At 38.4% G+C, this 21,700-nt stretch overlaps 1 protein-coding gene across 1 annotated transcript in view; it reads right to left on the reverse strand.

The window, feature by feature from the left end:
* Positions 1-1,662: 1,662 nt before the first annotated feature.
* Positions 1,663-21,700, reverse strand: part of MAPK1 (mitogen-activated protein kinase 1) — a 37,125-nt gene continuing 17,087 nt past the window's right edge. The window contains exons 2-9 of the mRNA XM_080373994.1: positions 21,343-21,525; positions 19,433-19,622; positions 13,521-13,637; positions 11,807-11,921; positions 11,110-11,241; positions 8,932-9,041; positions 8,101-8,228; positions 1,663-5,819 (exon numbers count right to left, since the gene is read on the reverse strand). Of these exons, the coding sequence (XP_080230120.1) occupies positions 8,112-8,228; positions 8,932-9,041; positions 11,110-11,241; positions 11,807-11,921; positions 13,521-13,637; positions 19,433-19,622; positions 21,343-21,525 (964 nt within the window). The 3' untranslated portion in view covers positions 1,663-5,819; positions 8,101-8,111. The remainder of the gene's footprint in view (positions 5,820-8,100; positions 8,229-8,931; positions 9,042-11,109; positions 11,242-11,806; positions 11,922-13,520; positions 13,638-19,432; positions 19,623-21,342; positions 21,526-21,700) is intronic.

The raw sequence follows: 21,700 nt of genomic DNA on the forward strand, positions 1-21,700 counted from the left end.
TCAGAACCAGAGTTCAAGCTATAGAACTCTTCTGAAGCTAGCTGCAGTCTCACATGTGGTGAAAAGACATGCCAGAGCAAGATGACCATCAACAGACACAGCATGCATTGATGTGATGAAGTTTCCAAGTCTTCTACGCACCTCGAATGTTTTTCTTATTTTTTTAAGCCTAACGAGTGTTACATATATGCAATTTAGTAGAAGGAGTAACTGAAAATGAAATGTGTACAACATAGACGCTGGCATCTTTGGTCTGCAGAGAAAGCCCTGGGGTCAGAGCTCTACAAAGCTTCATGCCATCAAACCTGCCCTAGTATCTCCTCCCATCAACAGGGCTTCGACTCAAACATATTTTCTCACAAGCCCCCATGAGTATCCGAGCGCACCATCTCCCCCACACAAGCAGCTCCATTTCCAGAGCATCCAGGGGCCTCTCACCGAAACAGGCCAGCCCACACAAACAAGCCCACTGCCAGACCCAAGCACCCCTCTCTACAGTCTTTTGACTCTTAACAGTTCAAGAGGGCCCACTAGAAGCTCACAGATGGAGAGGATCAGCGTCCAATTCTGGTGAAATACAGGAAATAACAGCATTTCAAACTAACCTACTTAAAGGATTACAAGAACATTAAGTCAATCAGTAACTTGTCAAAACCTCCACGAGACAAGCTGCAGCATAGCCGTACCTTGCAGTAACTCACTGAAGAACACACTACTGCAAATGCAGCCTTCTGCTAGGGGGAAAGAAACACAGGAAGCAAGAGGCAGCTAGTAAAAAGAAAAAGTAAGAAAAGGCATAAACCTATCTATGGCAAAAATGAAATTCTGTAATATTCTGGGGGAAAAAAAATTACAGAGTCTGCTGTGAAAGCCAGAGGGGAAGATGGAGATATGAATTTTGACAAGCCAGTTCTTGGAGTTGTTACAGACCTGTCAGTTATAGCTAAGCTCTCTTTAGTTTCAGGTCACATTTTCTGTGTTTTCATATTAATTAGAGAAGTTTCTAGCTGCCATTATCCAGTGATACCTTTTTAAGAGTTCACTTCTTTGGCACAATCAGATTTTAGGCTAAAAAAAAAAAAAATATCATTAAAAGCCCATTACAGTGATGTAAGCTTACTTGCACTGCCCCCAGAAATCACACATTTCAAACCCTTGGCCTGAGAAGAACCTTTTTGTAGTAAAGTGAAAAAATCTGGTCTCTGAGGACTGCTCAAGTAATTATTTTCAAGATTTCATGGGAACAGTGCGATAGCTATATGAATATCAGTTTAAGGATCATCAAAAAAGCCTGACTCATCAGGTACACTGGAATCTATCTGCATTATTCTATGCTCACCAGTTCAAAACACTGATGATTTCATAACTTTCTGGCACCAAAGAGAGAACATTTCTGCCTGTCTACAGAGAAACTTCACTTGTGGTTCTTTTGGATGGCTTCCCTAATTTAACTTCAAGCTGGTATAGTCAGTACAGTGGAACACACACACTCGAGTATTTACAAATATTAAATGTAGGATACTCACTACTGCAGTGTTCAAGTGACAGTCATTTTTTCAATAAGCTAATGTAATACACATCAGTGTATCCATGGTTTATAAAACAGCAGTTCATTTCAAAGCAAAATTCCAGTCATTCTATATATGCACAGTACTATGCTGATTTGGTAATACAGGGACACAATTTAATGATTTTCTTTGCATTTGTTTTTACAAGATTCAGATGCCAAAAACAAAACAGAACATTAAGTTACCTGATTTAAAAAAGAAAATCACATACGTTTACAACATCAAAAGAATAAGACGAAATATAAACCTTTGCTACTTACAATTGATCTATACAGATTAACCAAATCACAAATCTGTCACAATATAAACGTTTAATTGTTACAATGAATAAGAACATACAGAAAATGATTTTTATTTTTTTTATAAAATCTTCCTTTGCTTTTTTATTTTTAAACTTGCCATTAACTAAATTAGCTATGCAGGACTTGTGGGGTACATGACTAAGAAGGCACCAACAGTACAAAGCAAAGACAAAGCAGTTTGAGTATTTTAAGAGTGCTCTACACTGATACAACACAAGAAAAGGCAACAATAGTAAGTAAACCAGCTGCAACCTTTAGAAATTTGTTCTAGATTTACAAAGGTAGTCCAACTTTTACATTTCCTCCAATGTTTCACTTAGCTTGATCACAGCACATGCTACAAAAAACACTGTAAGCTTCACTTTACTAATGTGCACTTTTCACTAATTTAGTGTCTTGATTTCAATTGTTAACTAAACCATTTTGAACAACAAATGTATTTAAAACTTAGTAAAAGGATTGTGTGGACTTTTTTGTTTAAACCACTGCATTTACAAAAATATTTCCCCTAAAATCTGGGATTGCTTGAAGACATTGCTGTACAAATATAAAAGTACTATGCAAGGGACCAGATTCATGAGTATATGGTATGTATGTATAGACCTATATTTATACCATATCACTGTGCTGTAACAACACAATAAATTTATCAATAACCAAGGACTATATAAACTACACTAACATAAGCAAATATATATTAATAAAGTTTAAATCTATAGTACAGTTGCTCAGCAAACAACTTCGACATGGTATAAATATATTGTAGCATATTACAGTGGGCAGCAAAAACAGGTTCTTCTTTTTCTCATTCCGTAAGGAAAACCACGCTCAACTCCTTGGGTTTCGTTTGGCCACTGCTGAGTTACATCATCACTGCTACTCCTGAAAGCTCATAGTGCACCACACCGCTCAGCCCATGTAGTGTGTTGTACACTTCAGATTTGATACAGCGTGTAAGATTGATGAGGAAGAGTCTGGCGACAGTCAGGATAGCAGAGTAAGATGCTTGTTTGCCAAAGCATCCATGAGAATTTTACGTTTGCATATTTTTCTTCAGCTGTAAGGTTGGAATGTTTTTGACTGAACTGTTTACATTCCTTATTCCCAAAACATCTTTACCGTGACATATGCATGTTACTTTGATTAAGAGTTGCTGTTCTCCGCTCTAAAATACAAAAACTACGTAAAGAAAAAAAAAATTATAAAATGATGAAATAAGTGACCTAACTGTGTTGTTATAGGCACCTTCTTTTAAACTGTTTTCAAAATCTGACCAAAAAAAAAAAAAAAAAAAATCATGCTTCTGCATTTGACACATCAACAAGTTCAACCCAACAACATTTACTAAATTCAGTAAAAGACTGATGAATGCGGTTACTGATACCAATGGCTGCCAATTAGATGCAGTAAGAATAGCTGAAGAAGAAAGCCCGAAAGCACCAGGTGTTAGGTAAAGCAAACCCTCGGCTTCTCACTCTGGGAAAGCAAGGAAGAACACACAGGTAAGTCTACATCTCCCCAAAAATCCAAAATTAAAGAAAGTACTAAAAAAAGAATTGGGAAGGAAAAGGGTGAAGTAAGCTGCCAAAGTTCTTCCTTAACTTAAAACTGAGGTGTTACAAACTAATTTCAGTAACAGTCATCTTTCCAACCAGGCCACAAATGATTCCTGTAGTGATGATGATGGTACAAGTAGCAGAGATTCTAGAAATATTTCAACTTTTCAAAACTGAGAAAAGCGTTTTGGTAAAGATGTGTAGAAATGTCAAGAGAATTTCTACACTAGTATCAACAGTCAAGTGCATATTTCTATAGAAATGTTTTTCGCATAGGTTCCATACCACAACTCAATGATCACTTGTGCAGTGTCCTGACAATGCTCCTAATGTGTTCCCCACAACAGATATTTATGTACCACAGGAAGTTCCTAATAGAAAATGCCCTTTAATGATGAACCCTTGCTTATCAAAAATGAGTTTTGGCAGACTAACACTTAAAACTATAGGAAAAAGAAAATTTTGAAATGGAATCTTGTAAGCACCCTTATCTATTGAAGTCTAAGTTAATGGCTTTCTAGATTTCTTTGAAGAGCAGACTAAATGGTATGAGGAAGCCTGGAGTTATTAACCAGCAAGCATCCTTATATACTACGGTAGCAATTGAACCTGATTTCCATTCAAACACATTACCCAAGAGGAAACCAAAAACTAATTCTTAATGTTAATGTGAAGATATAAGATTTAAATTTATTTCCAGGAATTACAAGTGCATTTTGTTCATATTAGCAAGCAGTCTTTATACAATCCACTCTTCACTGCTGCCAAAATAAAATGAGAAAAAGACAGCAGAGATATGAAAAGCTAAAAATAGAACTATTTTTCCTAAGTTATTTGTTGAATAGCATTTCAGTTGAACACAACTCAGAGGTAACAATAGATTATTTTTTTTTCTCAATCATAGGCATGTGGCACTTAGACAATCATCTTTGCACAGAAAGCTTTAACAGTCATGCGAGGGCACAGTAATTATTTTAAACAAGGCAAATTTCTCACCACAGAGAGCAGTGGGGAAAGAAAAGGAGGCACTGCACTGGAACATAACACCTAGTAAACTCCACATTATACAATTTCAGTAACAAATACTTGAAAAGATCATTAAAAGGTATACAATTTTAAATGTTATTTAGTGCTAGCTTTGTTTGGTTGTCCTAACTCAGCATTATCAGAAAAGTTTGATAGTACTTGACAACAGAACAGTACTTCATGTCACGAGCTCATGGAGGCTTGATTACAAATCACCATAGTGTAGGTTGCAAGAAATGAACTTGAGATGCTGACATGCTGTAGGAGCAAAAGTAAAATCAAACTTTCTCATTTAAAGATGCAGTGTTCCTCTCTGCAAGAATTCTGAACATCAGTGATTAGATTCAAATGTAAAAACTATCAATCCTCTTTTGAAGCATTTCATTGGTATGCAGGATGTAGACCGGGTTTATTAACATCATATTTTGGTTTCTTGCTTGCCACCAGATATGGATGCCTTCCACAGAGAAAAGCATTCACCATTAGGTCATCATGCCATTTTGTTCTTTGTTAATCTTCCACCACACGGTCAGTAAATATAAGTTGGCGAGCTGCCACTCATTCTCTTTGTGCAAGTCTTATAAACACTACTATATGGTATGAACTTTGGAAGTACTATGCCTCCCCAACATGGTTAAACTTTAAATGATCTCTTTTAGAAAAGGCTGGGAGAAAGGTACAAATTTTGTCAATACATGGAAAAAAATGGTTCTTAGATGAATTCAATTAAGTTGGGTTCCTATGTGGCTCTTAACGCTGTATAGAATTACCTGTATGTACAGCATAGGACACCCAAACAAGTGCATAAGCAAGATTAACATGAACACAACTTATGCTGTAACCCATAGCACAATGGTATAAACTCTGCTGGATGCTAACCATTTCTATTTAAAAAGGAAGTGCAAAAAAAACCTGGGATGTCACTGACTTAAAGTGCCCTGAATAGTAGCTTTTCTAAAAAAATGCCAGCGACTTCAGAAGAGTCAGAAAAAGATAGTTCATGGTGTAAACGTCTTACAGGTTAATGAATTATCTTCTCGGATATTGATCCAGGAGTGAAAGGAACCACTGCATCTTTCAAACCAGAAAGCAAGCAGTTAAAATACGGCCAGCAGTAGGTGCACTTACAGTACAGTACTGCAACAGGTCAACAATGGGCATTACGCATAGGAGTGTCAATTACAATTCTTCAGGCTTAAAAGATTCATTGAAAGCATGAAAAGCCAAAACTACCAGGAACTGCCCTCCTGAATGGCTCAAAGGAGTTAGTGGATAAGCTGAGAGAGGCCACAAGACATGACCAACAATAAAGAACTGGGAAGAGGAACAGCAACGTTTGAGCATGCCCAGTCCTTTAAGTCCTTGCCCTACAAAAAAAGAGCAGAGACATGTTTCAGTGAAGAACATTTTAACATCGCCTTTTAAAACAAGCATACTTTCCTATTTCTGTGCTTTAGGTACACTATGTTTACCATGAGTCAGACACAGTGGTATCAATATAAGTTAAAAAAAAAATTAAACAAATCAGACTGTGGATATCAGTACATTACGTTTTGGATCTTCAAAAGATTAGGAAGATTAATTGTAACTAACAAATGAAGTACATTATTTGGTTGTCTGAAGAATCTGTTATTTTCACGTTGCTTCTCAATTCCAAAAACTACAGTCAAGGTGGAAGTTTTGAATCTCAAGAAATAACACGCTGAGAAGAGCTAGCTGATACAGTGCAAGGGGGGAGTGCAGGGGAAGTAGAAATGCACAGGAAGAGACCGTTACTGTCCATTTTAAGCCAGTTCGTGGCAATTGGCCCTCACTGGGAGGCCGACTGATGTTTAAACTGTCGTGATGTGGAACAGCTAATAATTCTGGCCACAAATGACTAGGACGCATTACCTGCATATCATTATCAAGCTAAGTACCATATTTAAATTTCAGTATCACATCAGCCAAATCAACCCTTCACAGCAGCATTTGGAGGTAACATTTTTAGCAAACCAGAAATTTCCGTCAGCACCCGATCACTGATATCTTTACCCCTAATCTCTTTATCCCTTAATCTCTAATACAACCTAGGTAAGTATGGTCTGGGCAAAGAGGCAAGCAGCAGAGATCAGAAACTATGATCTACCGCAGTGTTAGCTACTTGGTCTCCCTTCCTTGATACTACTACATGGCCTATTAGTAACAGGTTTCATTGTACTTCTAAAAATTTACGTCATCTTCTTCCAGAACATACACATGTACTGCTGATGCCTCTTGTGCAGAATTAGCTTTAGAAAACATTGATGGGAAATAAGCACCACTCATGTCACTGTGTCCCAGGTCTATTTCTGTGGGCGATGCTCAGCTAGTAAGAGCCAGATATATGAACCTCAGATTTACCTAATTTTTGATTATTTAAATAGTTTCAAATGTTAACTAATAAGCTCAAATAAACAAAATACAGTTTTTATAAAGATAAAAATTATTTCAACTGTGAGCTTCTATACATTTGAATATTCAAGCCAGTGGCAACAGAAGTTACCCTACTGAAGTAAAAAACTGCTTTCAAGCGTTTCCTCCACATTCCTTTCCTATGAATTCACTATTAAATAAGAAAATGGGGAATACGCAATACTGAAACTGAAACCCCATTTTTAGTGCAGAAGAGTCATTGCTTACAGCAAAGCAACAAAGCTTCTACACACTGCTATCAGAGCCACGGATTTTTTGCAGTGAGGAAGTTCACTGGCTCAAAACAACCCTTCTGCTGTGACTGCCAACAAAAGATGGTAACTGTAGGACGCTGCTGCGGATGGAGAATAGCACAGAAACTACTTTAAAGATTGTAGAACAGACAATCTGGATTAGCCTGTCTTCTTCAGTTTGTTTTTCTTTTCCAGTCACAAAACTTGGATACCTTATTAGTACCACAGAAGTTTCACAAGTATTACAAAAATTATTCAAGTCATTATTTGACCAATTTTGTATGAAACTACTAAGACTTGCAAGCCTTGTGGTGTATGAAGGCCAGTTAAGTTCATTGATTTTTTTTAAAAAAAGTTGAGACCGTGAATATCTGTATATTTTAAATTAACATTTTAAATCCTCAAAAGATTAAAAAGATTATTCGTAACTAATTTAAGAATAGGTATCTAAATATTCTTATTTACTCACACTGTTTCAGAGGTACTTAAAACTGAAGTTAAATCACACTGAAGGTTCATAGGGTTTTTTTCCCCTTTAAAATAATTTAAAGGGATTTCTCCTCTGTACATTACATTTAAGGAAGAATTTTTAAAAGCCTTTGAAGCCATATGACAAAGTAGTCTATAATATATGAAGAACATTGCCCCCCCTTAAGAAGTTTTTTGAATAAAATTTGCATTTTAAAGTGTTACCACAGCTTTTATTCTGAGAAGCACTATTTAAATTTAATTCTTATTCCTTAAACGTAACATAAAACCTAGGTAAACGTCTCTGACAATCACAGAACTTTATTGAATAAACAGAATAGGACTGAAGTCAAATGAATAAGCATAAAGCTATCCTTGAACAGCTAGCTATGGTATCAATAGAAAAGGTAAAGTTCTATGTTGCACTGGTGGTAACAAAGTTCCAAAATGCTTCCCCCTGCCCAAGTGGTTCTGTATTGCTGTGAGACTTTACCTATGCACAATTTAAGATCGATATCCTGGCTGGAATCTAGCAGTTTCCTCAAAGATCAGCTCTTTCAGCTTTTCTTTCGGCAAGTCATCCAACTCCATATCAAACTTGAAGGGCGCTTCAGCTACAGGCTTAATAATATAAAGAAATATTATTACTTTTTTTAATATTACTATCCTGTTGAATTTCACATCATCCTTTTACGGGGGGAAAAGTCTGAAAATGTGCTTCATGGAATTATCTAACACTGTGCAGTCTTCATGGAAGAACTCATTCTTAGTCCTTTGTAGGCTTTATATATTAGTTTACCAAATTTATATCAAACCATAGTAAGTAGCTACTCAAATATAAACCACAAGTTAAAACATTTATTAAAGGCTCATAACCGAGTATCTTCCCAAAGAAAAATTTCCCGAAACATTAGTATTTCTTGGAGTAAACATATCTGTTCCTTTAGGAAAACCAGCTTATTTCCTCCTCCCCTACTTCTCACCAAAAGTAACCTGAAATCTCATCATAGCTGTGTGCTAAACTACAGCGAGTTCAGATTTGGGCATTTTAAATGCATCATCTGTTGGGAAACTCCGTTATTCTCCTCCTTTATCTCAGACATTATGGAACAAGACCATAGCGAGCTAACTCCACGGTCAGGAGAGCACACCATAGCATCTATTTACAGTGTTGTTCTAGTACACCATTGCGGAGGCACAAGATTTTGGTAAACTGATGCAATTAATTCTTCAATGCCATTAGAGCAGTAGAAATACTGCCCTTAAACTACTGAGGAAAATAACCTGTTGCATCATTTAATCAACACTTAAACAATGTCTTTACCTCATCACTTGGATCGTAATACTGCTCCAGATATGGATGGGCTAAAGCTTGCTCCACTTCAATCCGCTTATGAGGATTAAAGGTCAACATTTTATCCAACAAATCAAGAGCTAAGAGGAAAAAAAAAGTAAGCAAGAGTTAAATACACACTTCAAAGTACAAAAGCATTATAACATTGACATCACACAGTAAATATATGCTACCCTAAATTCTGCACTAATTCCAATTTGCATCTGGAATTCCCCAGCTGCCGTAGCAGTAACAGAGGGAGCAGACTGCTTCCTGTAACTGGGGCAGAGTATCTTTGCTGTCCCAGTGGATCGGCATTCCTTGGCAACAGTTGCATTTGGCACCACCTGGTCTAATGGAGGTGCACTCTCCTTTCAAGGGCTCTTCGGCGCTGGGATGAATGTCGAGGGAAGAAATGCATAGAACCCTATGGTACAACCTGGTTTTAACTACAGCAGAAATTGAATAGGATTAGGCTTTTTCTTCACTCGAATAGATGCTTTGTGCCAAAAATCCAAACCAAGGTAGAGCTTTTCTGAAGTGAGTAAGTAATCAAAAATATGTTCTTGTTCTGAAAAGAAAACTCGGCTGTTTGCTGACAAAAGCGTCATCCAGAAGTCATTGGGAGTTCTAGATCACAGTAAACTATTCTAACACAACTAGCAGGCCAGAAGATACTCTCCAGCTAAGAAGCAAATATATTCATATTCATGAGATTCAGGCAAAATCTGTTGAAGACAACTCAAAAAGAATCCATAGAGAACCTGAAGATCCAGTAAGACAGACAGTGAGGTCTGATGAAATTCTGGACAAATGCTACAAGTCAGAGTTACTGCAATTGCTCTGCTACTTTGATTGTAAAACATTTTCCTTTTCCAGGAAAACAGAATAATGACAGTACCAAGAAGCCCAAAGATATCTGCACTATCCTAAATTCTGTTCCATTTCTTCTCCTCACCACATCATTTATGACACAGAACTTTAACGGAGGCTGCTTACTGCAGCAAGTAGCTGTAGCTTTGCAGTAGGATGAGATGCTTACCAAGCACTGCAGAAGAGGCAGAACTTTACCACTGCACTCAATGGCAGCTTGAAGAAGCCACAAACTTACATGTCAATTAACATCAAATATTTTGATGCAGTTTTCTCAATGCTGGAAACTGCTCTGTCAAAGGTACTCTGAGGATTTACATGAAAAGGTGCTGCAGGAGTCTTGCAAACAGCATGTTCCCCTAGCAGCTCAGCGTATCACCATTGCTACAATTTCAGCAGTCACAAACCCATGGTAATAATTCCCACGCTGATGAGCACACTCATAAAAGCAGAACAAACCACTGCTGTTTCTCTCAACAATAAGGATAATCACCCCTACATCTGCAGAAAACAGCTTTTACACGGTAGTTCAGTACCTGATCATATTCACGAAGAGTAAATTATCCTATCACTTTCAAAAAAACCAAAAAGTGACTTAACAGTTGTGTCAGAGCAGGCAGAAGAGCACTGTACTGTGCACACAACCACCCTAAAACTGTATGAAGTAGAATGTAAAAGGCAAGTTAATAGCCATCTAGCAAAACAAAATCACATACAGCCTTTGTGAAAGCCTTGTTACGAGAGGCAATGATCGTTACCTTCCTTGCAGTTATGGTAAGTGGAGCAAAAGTTATAAAAGCGTTTGTTAACCCATTCGATTTTAACCTTTCACACAGGGTAAGAAGCCACACTTCGGTATTACCCTGCTTGAGCTAGAGCTGACACATGGTTTGCACAAACTACACTGAGTTCAGCAAGAAGCAGCTCTCTCATATCTGACTTTAGAAACAAAGTTTCAAGATTTGTTTGATGCCTCTGTCAAAATCCAAAGGCTATGTTCCGCACTTGAGTAATGTATGGTGCTTTCTAAGACCGTAAGAGGAGTCAGGATTTACGTTTTACATGTAAATTAAAGATCAAACACTGCAACACAATCTCAGTTACTGAAATTTCTTTAAAAAGATAAGCTAGTAGAGGGTTTCATGCTGGTTCATGATTTTATATTAGACTTACACTGCCGTTTTAAGGGACCTGCATGTTCTATTTCCAATATGGATAAAGATAAATTCTTAGGGTGGTTTTAAAAATCCCACCCTCCCATTACTTTCTGATACAGTGTAATAGAGCATAAAATACCTTTGGGGTCAGCATTGGGAAACAGCCTGTTCCATGGTACCTTATTTTTGTGTGGTAGGGAAAGCAAGTAGTTTCTGGCCTTTAAATTTATTATACAATTCAAATCTTCTTGGGAAGGGGATCCAAGTATACCTAAAAAATACAAACAGTACTGCATTCTATGAAAAGCACATTAAAACGGTTATATCACATTTGCTAAAACTCCATATAAGACTGCTGGGAAGAAGATTTCAGACTACATGTTTTTAAGAGTACAGAATGCCTTAGAAACTTTAGACACCTTTAGTAAAAAGGTTTAAGTTACTTTTTCTTGTAAACAAATGCATTTGAGTTTTCTAATGATCAGTAATATGTTTTAAAGATCCCATTAAGTGGCACATCTATTGACATTTTTGCAAAAAGGTGACCTGGACCTAATAGTATATCTGAGCTTTTTTTAATTGTAAATTTATTTATTTTAAAACCACCTCCCCTGATGTAGTAAATAAATTCATAAATACCCTCTAGTTGGCCCCCAAATCAATTATTTGTTACAGAAATCACTGCAGAAATAACTTCAGGGAACAGATGATACATCTACAGATCCATACGTTATACACTGGCCAACAAGGGAAGGAAACGAGCGACCAAGCCCAGTGTAGCTGATAAAGGTGGAGAGACAGACAGGTGTGGAAATGCTGCTTCATATAAAGCTTACCAAGGATATGGTTAAGTTGGTCAAGGTAGTGTTTTCCTGGAAAGATCGGCCTGTTGGAGAGCATCTCTGCCAGAATACAGCCTACTGACCAGATGTCAATAGACTTGGTGTAACCCTGCAAGCAAAGGGAAAACACATTTTTGTCAAATTTTTGCATAATTGCAGCAACATGTTACTTCAGTGAATTGTGAAAGTGTACGCAAATAGTTTTTTTTTTCAGATGAGTCGTGCTTATTGAAGCCGTTTGGTTTTCTGTACAGAACGAAATAATTAAGAATTGTATATCAAAACACTGCTTTGAAGGGGTTGCAAGAACTGAAGTATGCAAGATCTGCTTTTCCAAAAGGATCCTCTAAGTTTAGCTGAACATATTACCAACTGCAAACTTTTGAGACTCCCTGATTTCATAGGAAATTTTAGTAAAGATGATGTGGGAAGGCCAACAACAGTAAATGGGATGTAAGAATGGAACAAGAGGCCATGCTTTCATGCGTATGAATAGCCCGTGTCATGCATAAGAACAGGCTTTTATCCTGAAGCACACTAGTTACACCAGTGCCTGGGTAACATGGGGCAAGTTTACCTCAAGAACCCCTGGCCCCATAAGCTCCCTGGCCTGACTGTCCCACACCCTGCTGCCCACTACCTCCCCCTCCCAACTAGCAGGGACCTTCCAACAATAGCTAGTAACTTTGCTGAATCCACAGCCACCTCGGCATTTGATCACCTAACCATTTGTTTTCAAGGCACTTGAATTCTAAAAGGAATCAGGCTATAGGCCAGGAAATTCAGGTGACCACCTCTTTATGGAACACACACAGTATTTTCTTGTAAAAGCTGCTGATGTAAAAGCAGCTGCTTGCAAAAGCTGCTAATAAATGTATGTGGATATCCAGAAATAAGGTTAAATTGCCCTACGTTTATGGCCTTAATGTGAGTTTAATACACAAGAAGTAGCGGGGAAAAAAACCTCTTGATTGCAGAGATTACTATTTTCTAAAAGTGCATTAGACACGCTATTGCCACAACAAATTAAACCCAACAAGCGATGAAGCAGTAACCCAACAGAAACAACAAAGTCTTCAAGGAATATAGTAACATGCAGATGCAGATGTCACGTAGGTATTTTGCTAACAAGTGCATGGCTGTAGAAACGAATGCAAAGTTTATGAAAGGTACCCATTACCCACACCACACAGGGGCTGGGTACACCTTCAAACAGCCGCAGAAAAACATAAAAATAATTCCAAGTATAAAAACCACAAAGGGATGATTTCATTAAGACTATGGGAATGCATTTCAGATTGACACACAACAAAGATCACAAGCCTTCAGAATCAGATGCACCCTCATTATACATTCTAAACCCAAATTAAGATGTCAAGATAACATTAAGGCAGAATTTGCAAGCCTTGATGAAGGAAGCAGTAAAATGCTCTTATTACTTCTACTTCTGTCCTCCTCTGGAAAAGCATTTGATGGAAAGAAGTCTCATGACTGGCAAGGAATTGGACACATGGAACTCATGCCCACAATTACTCAGTTGTAGTATCCAATAACTGTATCTGAAATCACCAATTTACTGCAAGCCAGCAGACGTACTGAAAATCCTCATCCTAAAAACATGGGAGCAGGGTAGGGGGGAAGCAAAACTGGTACTCCCAGGTGAACAACCAGCAACAGAAGCGCCACAGCAGCGCACCATGGTTCCTACCTTAGAATTCAGCATGATTTCAGGAGCCCTGTACCAACGCGTGGCCACATATTCTGTCAAGAATCCTGTGTGATCATGATCTGGATCTGCAACACGAGCCAGTCCGAAGTCACAAATCTGGTTTTAAAAGAAGAGAGAGAGAGAGAACACCAGGAGTATTAGATATACAGCTTCCAACACTTCACCCTATCCCAACCCATGACGTAACATCTACAAATACAGTGATGGTCACCTATATTTTTAGAAACAGATTACTGCATAAAGGTTAAGGAAAATATTTTTCGTTAAGTATAACAAGTATCTGATTAGGCCACGGAGGGGCCAGGAAGAATAAGATTTGGGGGAGAGAAGGGCGGGGGTGGAAATTTCTTGGTGCACAATTTATGTTCCACTATGGGCTTATGTAACACCTTCTCTGCCAGACAGGTGACAAGATACACTGCTCCAACTTGTTATTAGAAATTTAAAAAAAAAAAAAAAAAAAAAAAAAAAAAGAGAGAGAGAAAGATACTAAGGTTTCCAAAAAACAAAATTATCAACGAATACATTTGTAGCAAAGTTCAATACCCCTTTTTACAAAAGCTACCATCACAACTGCATCTTTGCACAAGAACCATCCTACCCAGTCATGAGATAATGGTAGACCGGAGAGATTATAGGTTGCTGAAGGAAGTATGAGCTTCAAAAAACCCCAAAACCAAAAAACACAGGAAAGTATTTCTTAACCCTGTATCAGGAAAATAGTTTTATCTAACCGTGAAAAGAAAAATAAACTGATCTAGTGAGTTCAGCAAAAAGGAAAAAGTGTTTTTATCTATACACTGGTAAGAAGGCTCCACAGCTTTCTAAGCTATTTTAGTGTCCTCTCTCCAGAGAGAAATTAAGAAAACTGAAAATGTGCAGTGTTCTGAATACAGCAGCTGTTCCTTTCCTACCTTCCAAAAGGTAAATGGCAGGCTTGTTGAGTGGTACATTACACACATCCACATGCTTTTGCTACCACCAAATAAATACCAGTTTATGATAATTATCAAGTTCCACACAAAGTGCATTTGCATGAAAGAGTATGTACTCTCAGGAAAACACAGCATCAGATGTAGGAGTGGCAAACAGGAGGTTCCTCTGATGCCGTTTGATGATACGTCTGATGATGGTTTGTAATAGTTACTCTTTGACAGTTAATTGTGGACACTGATTATATTAAAAAGGAGTAAAAGTATGTTGTAGTCAATAAAGACTGTAATGGACAATCCTACCAAACCCGCAGAAACCTCACTGTACCCTGGCAACCTACTCCTTTGTCTTCCTGGGGGGGCAGCCTGCGAACAGTTGATAGGTCAGCTAAGGAAGAAGTGATGCAGCTGCCTAAAAGCTACATCTGAAAGATGAGATTCAGCAGCTGGCTGTCACACAGGACTGAGGAAAAGGCAGTGATGACATTCATGAGCCAGGCTGCATGGGATGACTCCTCTGACTTCGGCTACATATTAAATCAGCACAAATAACCAGAAGAGCCTCCTGTGAAGACAGAAGCGAAGTAGAGGACAGTTTATGGACTTCAGAATATAATGTGCAGGCAGGCAAAACTGTTGTAATCTCTTCCTCCTAACCTCAGAAAAAAGCTACATTAGACTATAGGCAAGGAGACTTAACCAGAATTCTAATACCACACCTAAGCAAAGTGCTATGATCTGTTATTACTAAGACAAAAGACAACAGACACTCTGGTCCACAATAAGGAGAAAGAACTGGATTACAGTGTCTGTGAATCTCCCAACTCAAACAGAAAAATGCTCATGGGATGGAAAGGAAGATTAACGACAAAGAGACCTCATTAAAATGTCAAAGAGCCCCTGCTGACTAGAGCAGGAACAGGTTAAGCAGAAAAGAAGAAACACCATTAGTGAGAAAGGCATCAAGGTTGAAGCTGCATGAAAGAGGCTTTTGGCTGTGCGCAGTGTGTTCAGCAGCTGCAGAGCTGACCAGAAGCATTAGCAGGGCAGAATAAAAGAGAAGCTGGAGGGGCCAAGCATTCTGCCTGAGCTCCCAGGCGCTGGGGCCCAAGCACAGACTGACTGCACCCTGGTGAGGGCAGAGAGTTGCCCTGTGGCAAGTTAACAGTGGAACGCAGTTACCAAAGCAGCTACCCTATTTAGGGCTGGGTGAGGAAACTGTGAGTCCACTATGCCTGTTAAAATAATTGGTGAAAGTCAAAGCACCAGAAGGAGGTAGGCTTCTCGGTCAGAACTAGAACAGAAGAATCTGTGAGAGCAACACAATGACAGGCAAACATTTCTTGGCATTTTGACACAGTCATAGCACAGAATAAAAAAACTACATAATGGAAGACCCAGGTATGTCAGTCAGTGCTTCATGCCTTGGAGCAACAGAACAGACACTACCAAGAGCAAAGGAATGACTTCCCCACTAAATAAATAAATAGTCAGCATCCTATTTATACATTTAGCTTCCACTTCTCGAAAACAACGTTCTTGTAATCAGTATCAGGTATGCTTTGCTTTGCCTTTTGTTGGTTTTTTAGGTTTTTTTCCCTTTTAAACAGAGATGGCTTAAAATCAGATGAAGCTATCAAGCAGACAGGAAGATTTATGAGGATCACATACATATGACATTCACAAAGCAAATGAAATGACACTCAGCAGTGCACCTACTATACTGAAATATGTGAAGTTGGATTGTTCAGTAGCCTCTGAGTGTGTGTGTGTTTGTATAAAAAGAAAAGGAGAGGCTTCCATTAAGTTTAGTTGTCAGTGGTAGGATGACATTTGAAACAAGTTACGTCTCTAGAGGAATTGATAAAATCCTGAAACAATAACTTGCAGTTTTCCTCAAAAAACCCTTTCTCATCTCTTTTTTGTCAAGCCAATTGAGGTATCTAACAATGCTTGGATGTCTAATACTTGGGAGTATTCACTATGTAGATAGAAAAGCACAACTTATAAATAATATTGCTGTAATGTGTTAACGTTCCAACCAAGTCAAAGGAGTAGATTCTCAGCTAGGGTAAGCTGGTACACTGAAGACACTAGTTGAGAATCTGTTCAAAACTACTTTGACCTCATTTTCTGAAATACTAATGCCACTGGCCTAGGAAAATTATATGGTATTGGGAGGTTTTATGTAACTTATTTCATTTACAGAACTGTAAAACAGGTCAAACTGTTGGATGCAGATAATAATGAAAGCATGTGAAAGTATTTCTAAAAATGTTAGATACTGTTTCCTGCCTGTAGCACATCAGTATACATTAAGTTCCTTCATGGAAAGATGCCAAGCTGCAAAAGAGAAGACCAGTATCTTCACCACCCAGGACTCTCACTGGAGAGAGATCCCAAGCTAGCAGTTTTCATGGACTCTCAAATCTAACCTTTCACTGAAAATGCGTAACAAGAGACAGCAGGTAGGTGGAAGGATGTGCTTTCACGAGCTTTCACTCACTATGTGGTAAGTCGTATTTAAGGTCTCATTTAACTCTGTAGCATATACTAAGGAAACAGAAACAGCTTTAGTTCTGCACTTCTGCCCTGAGCATTTCAGCTGCTTAGGACAAGCTACAGGATTCACAGACAAACTGTGTCGATAGAGACCTCTAACACATCTTTCCTGGAAATGGAATCTACTATGATCCAGAGGTCAAGATCATGTTTAAAGGGAAAAGAAAGAAGGAGCTCTTGCTACAACCTGTAGTACTCTGAGCTCCAGAAAAGATCAACAGCTTGCTCTCGTAACACCATTAAAGAAAGAAGCTAACGGCATTACCACTAAAGATGAACAACCTTTCTATTTTCCTCCTTCCGAAAGTGTGATTAAGTTGTTCATTTTCACAGTATGCTGTGTTTTGAGTTTATGTACAATAACTAACTGTGTAAGCACGCACACATACAGAGCTGACACACAGACTTGCAGAATGGCCCTAAAAGAAACTAGTGAGTACAAGTTCAGCATTCATCCAACAAGGCCTAACATGCACTAGTTTTCTCACCAATTCTGTTGTTTTAAAGCTTATGTGTGGTATTAATACAGCACCAGAGTTCCCTTTAGGTTATGAAGAAGCATAGGCTCTGTCACGCAGACTACCGTATTCTGCACTAGGAAGCACATATTGCAGTGGCACGCTGCTTTTAAAATGTTATAAATAAATTGTAACAGTGTTCACTAAGTTCACATTATATTATTTTGCCATACAGTGCGCTTACGGTCTTTTTCATGACCATCTTACTCATGTTAAAACATTGCCTTTTATTTTTTTATTGCCTTTAATTGCACATAGCACAGAGCTACGCTCATACTGTTCTTTTCTACTTCTATCACACAGTCGTCATAGACTCTACTCCATTTTTTTCATGAACGGGTTAATGCCTCAAAGCCATCTGATGTAATAACAGCTGCTGAAATCCCATAGCAGGAGTCAGAGGTGACTGGTCCAGCAGCACCGTGCATCAGGAAAAGCTGACAAGTAGCGATGGGAATGTAAAGCAAACTGATCACATAGCCAGTATTTAGAATGAACCAGCATCTGAACAGCAAGGACTTTTCTTGGAATTGTGACAAACTTGTATGGCCAACACCTGGTTTGCATTTTTAATAAGGTATTTTTGTTTTGCTTGGGTGTTTTTTTTAATGAGAAAGCTAGAGCTACTTTAAAAACCAAAGTGTAATTAGGTGCAACACAGTATGCAACACAGTTGTACCACGTCAGATCAAAGTAATGTCAGCTCCACAATCTCGCTCCATCAGCAGCCAACAGCACACACGTAATGCAGCGTGTAAAAGGAAACATACTCCAGTGCTGCTCTACTAGTCCCTCTCATCTTCCACGGATTTGCCACCTTGGGACTCTTATCCAGAGGCAGCAGCACTCAATAGCTGCTGCTTCTACTCACTTGCTTGGTGTTTTTCTAAGTCACACCATCTGTAGCACCTACAGTGCTCTGTGGTACCAAATTCCACAGTTCAACAATGCTGCATGTTAACTACTACGCCTTCACACTCTGACCATGCCACCTGCTCCTTTCATTCCCCCCTCCAGCCTTTTTAATAGGTAAAAACAGTGAACAACTGCTCTCTGCTCACCCTCCCTAGGCGTAACAAATTTATCACATTCTACTGTGTTCTTTCTTTTCCTCAAGCACTACCTGCCAGCAGAGGAGACCTAAGCTAAACAGTTCTTTCTGATACAGAGAGAGGTACCATGAAGTGCCGGTCTCATTTTAAAAAGGTATCATAGGGAGAAGTGTGATAACTATGATCACACAGAACTGAAGACTCAAAACCAACAAAGTTGTAGAATGGCATGTTTTCTGTTTTATTCTCTATTTCTGTTCTAATTCTTCACACTTGGTTTGCTTTACTAAATGCCGCTAAGCATTGAGCTGACATTTTCCAAGAGCTACAACACCTCTAAGATCATCCTTCTGTAGTATTAACTAGTACAGAGCCCATCATGGGAAATGTAAATTAGGATGTTCTCTTAAGTAATTGCTGTGCATTTAATCAGCACTGCATTTCACATGCAATTTTAGCTGCCCACTAATAGGAAGTCCTTTTCCAACAATGAATAATAAACAGTTTAAACAGAGAAACTATGACTTAAAATACACAGTTTAAAGTTTACTTTCTAGGTAAATACAGTTCTGCTTCAGGTAAATATTTTCACTTAAGGGCTATTTCAAAGTCAGCCTCCAGATGGAAATAGCAAGGGACTCATTAAAATAGTGTAAGAGCAAGTTCTTAGTCACTCAAATCTTAATTATTTTATCAAAACTACTAATGCTTTGGCAATTGTTCCAGGATGAAAATCACATTAATCCCCAAACAAAACCACACTCCTGACTATAGCAGGTACTTTACAAAGACCATGGGAGCAAAATTTGTAAAAAATTTCAACTAACCTTGAGATCACAAGTGGTGTTAAGCAGCAAATTGGAAGGTTTGAGGTCGCGATGAAGCACGTTGGCTGAATGGATATATTTTAACCCTCTCAGAATCTGGTAAAGGAAATAACAAATGTGGTCGTTGCTGAGGTGTTGAGTCTTTAAGAGCTTGTAAAGATCTGTCTCCATAAGATCTTGCACAATGTATCTGTGAGGCATCAGATGTAAGGCAGCAAAACAAACGGGGTGTCAGGTTATACAACAACATAAAGTACCCAACGAAATGTCTGTAGCAATTTTCCTCTCTTTGTCTGCTTGATGACAATTACAAAACTATGTAGCTGCTCCCTGATTTACAAGTTTTTAATCAAATCGATCCTGTTACATGATGCAGCCCTTTACAGAATTAACAGGCATCAGCACGTGGCCCTCTCAAATTCATCATCATAAACCTCTTTTTTTATATTAGAGCCTGATTTTTATTGGAATCTTAATATGATCAGATTCCTACCCTGGTTGACAAGAAATAAAGACTGGTTTCCAGTTTAATGACTAATAAGCTTCCAAGATACTTACTTCCAGTTGCATAAAAGCATGAAGGTAGGACATCTGATCATTTCTGATCAGTCTTCTCTGCCACCTCTCCACTTCAAAAATTCAGCTGCTCTTCTCCTTTACTATAATATTTATTATGCTAAATTGAACAGAGCAGGCCTTTGCTTACCAAAATTAAAACCTAGTATTTTCAGTCAGATGATTTTTTTTTCCCCCCTAAGACCGGAACAAACAAATAAAAGAGCTTTTTTTCTGCTTTGGCAAGAATAATTTAAGTACAATTTTCTCCCCCTTAACTCAAATTGGCTGCAAAGCCCTTGGGGGTGTAGTTCCATGATCACTTTTCACTGAAACAGGATTTAGTGCAAACACACTACTATTGCCATTCCAGCTGGGCGTTCCCAGCCTCTCCTCTGGACGTTCAGACTGGATCACACAGCTGGGGTGTCTTTTTGGAGGCAGCACGCGCTTACATCAGTCAAACTGGCCACAGAAACGGAACCTCGGAACGCTACATTGGACCGATTGAACTCCAATAATATATCGATAATTTACAAAGTGAAAACATTCAACAGATTCAATTCAGTTTCTGCCTGCATGCACTTACGCCTGTTATGGGGCAGACACCTGTCGAGACCTGCAAAACTAGCAGGAACCTGCGCACACGGACTCGCTAAGCTGTGGCTGACTCTAGCCGAGCCCTTCTATCTCAGGCAGAGTCGTCCGACTAAGACTATTCTCATGTTAGATATCCACATGAAGTTGTATCTAAACAAAGCCAAGTTTCCCACAGAAAAACAATTAGTGTAACAGAAAGGACAGTTTTGCATATATTAACCAAGAAGGTTTACCTGCCCACATGCAGTTTCAGACTTTTCACGTATGCAGGAAGCACTGCAGAGCTGTGTGCTGTGCTTTGCTGTACGGTTACACCCGCCCCCCACCCCCCCAGGTGTATCCATTCTGTTCTTTACTGACATTGTAGACAACTACAGCAGAGTCTGGTCATTTTATTTTCTCCTCAAAGCAATCAGTTCTAACAGCAGCTCTGTTAAAAGCAAATACAGTTTCAGGATTAAGCGACTACATTAAATCATCTCTACAACATTGAGTTCTTTGTCTTGGAAGACAGAAATGAACATGTTTTTTCTTTCCTGAAAAAGAACAAATAAAACTAGTGTTCACCTACTTATCAAATCTATCTATGTATCTATAAACCAATAAAATGCTATGAACTTCCCTTTCAATTTACAGTAATAAAAGCCAACTTTTATTAAAACTTATTAGGGAAGAGAATGAAAAGGAAGAAATAAGAGAGTAGGCGGCAACCATCACTAACTATGCAGAAAAAACTTAAAACTTTGAAAGGATACACATCTTTCATTTGTTCAATAGTCGGAGCTCTGATAATATCATTTATTCCAATAATATTCTCATGCCTGAAGCGCAGTAGAATCTTAATCTCTCTCAGAGTTCTCTGGCAGTATGTCTGATGCTCAAAGGGACTGATTTTCTTTATAGCAACTCGAACTTTGTTGACGTTATCATAGGCAGAACTAGAAGAGAATCAGTAACGTTAGTTATAAGGAATATTACATTCATTCAATTCAGAAAGCAAAAATGTGAATTCAACTGAATATAGGGGCAGAACATGTTCTACATTTATTTTTATCAAATGCAGAGAGGTGACAGCAACACCTATCTTTTAGTTTGATAAACAGACCAAACATT

Source organism: Falco punctatus, assembly GCF_963210335.1.
Source record: "Falco punctatus genome assembly, chromosome: 1".
NCBI classification, from domain to species: Eukaryota; Metazoa; Chordata; class Aves; order Falconiformes; family Falconidae; genus Falco; species Falco punctatus.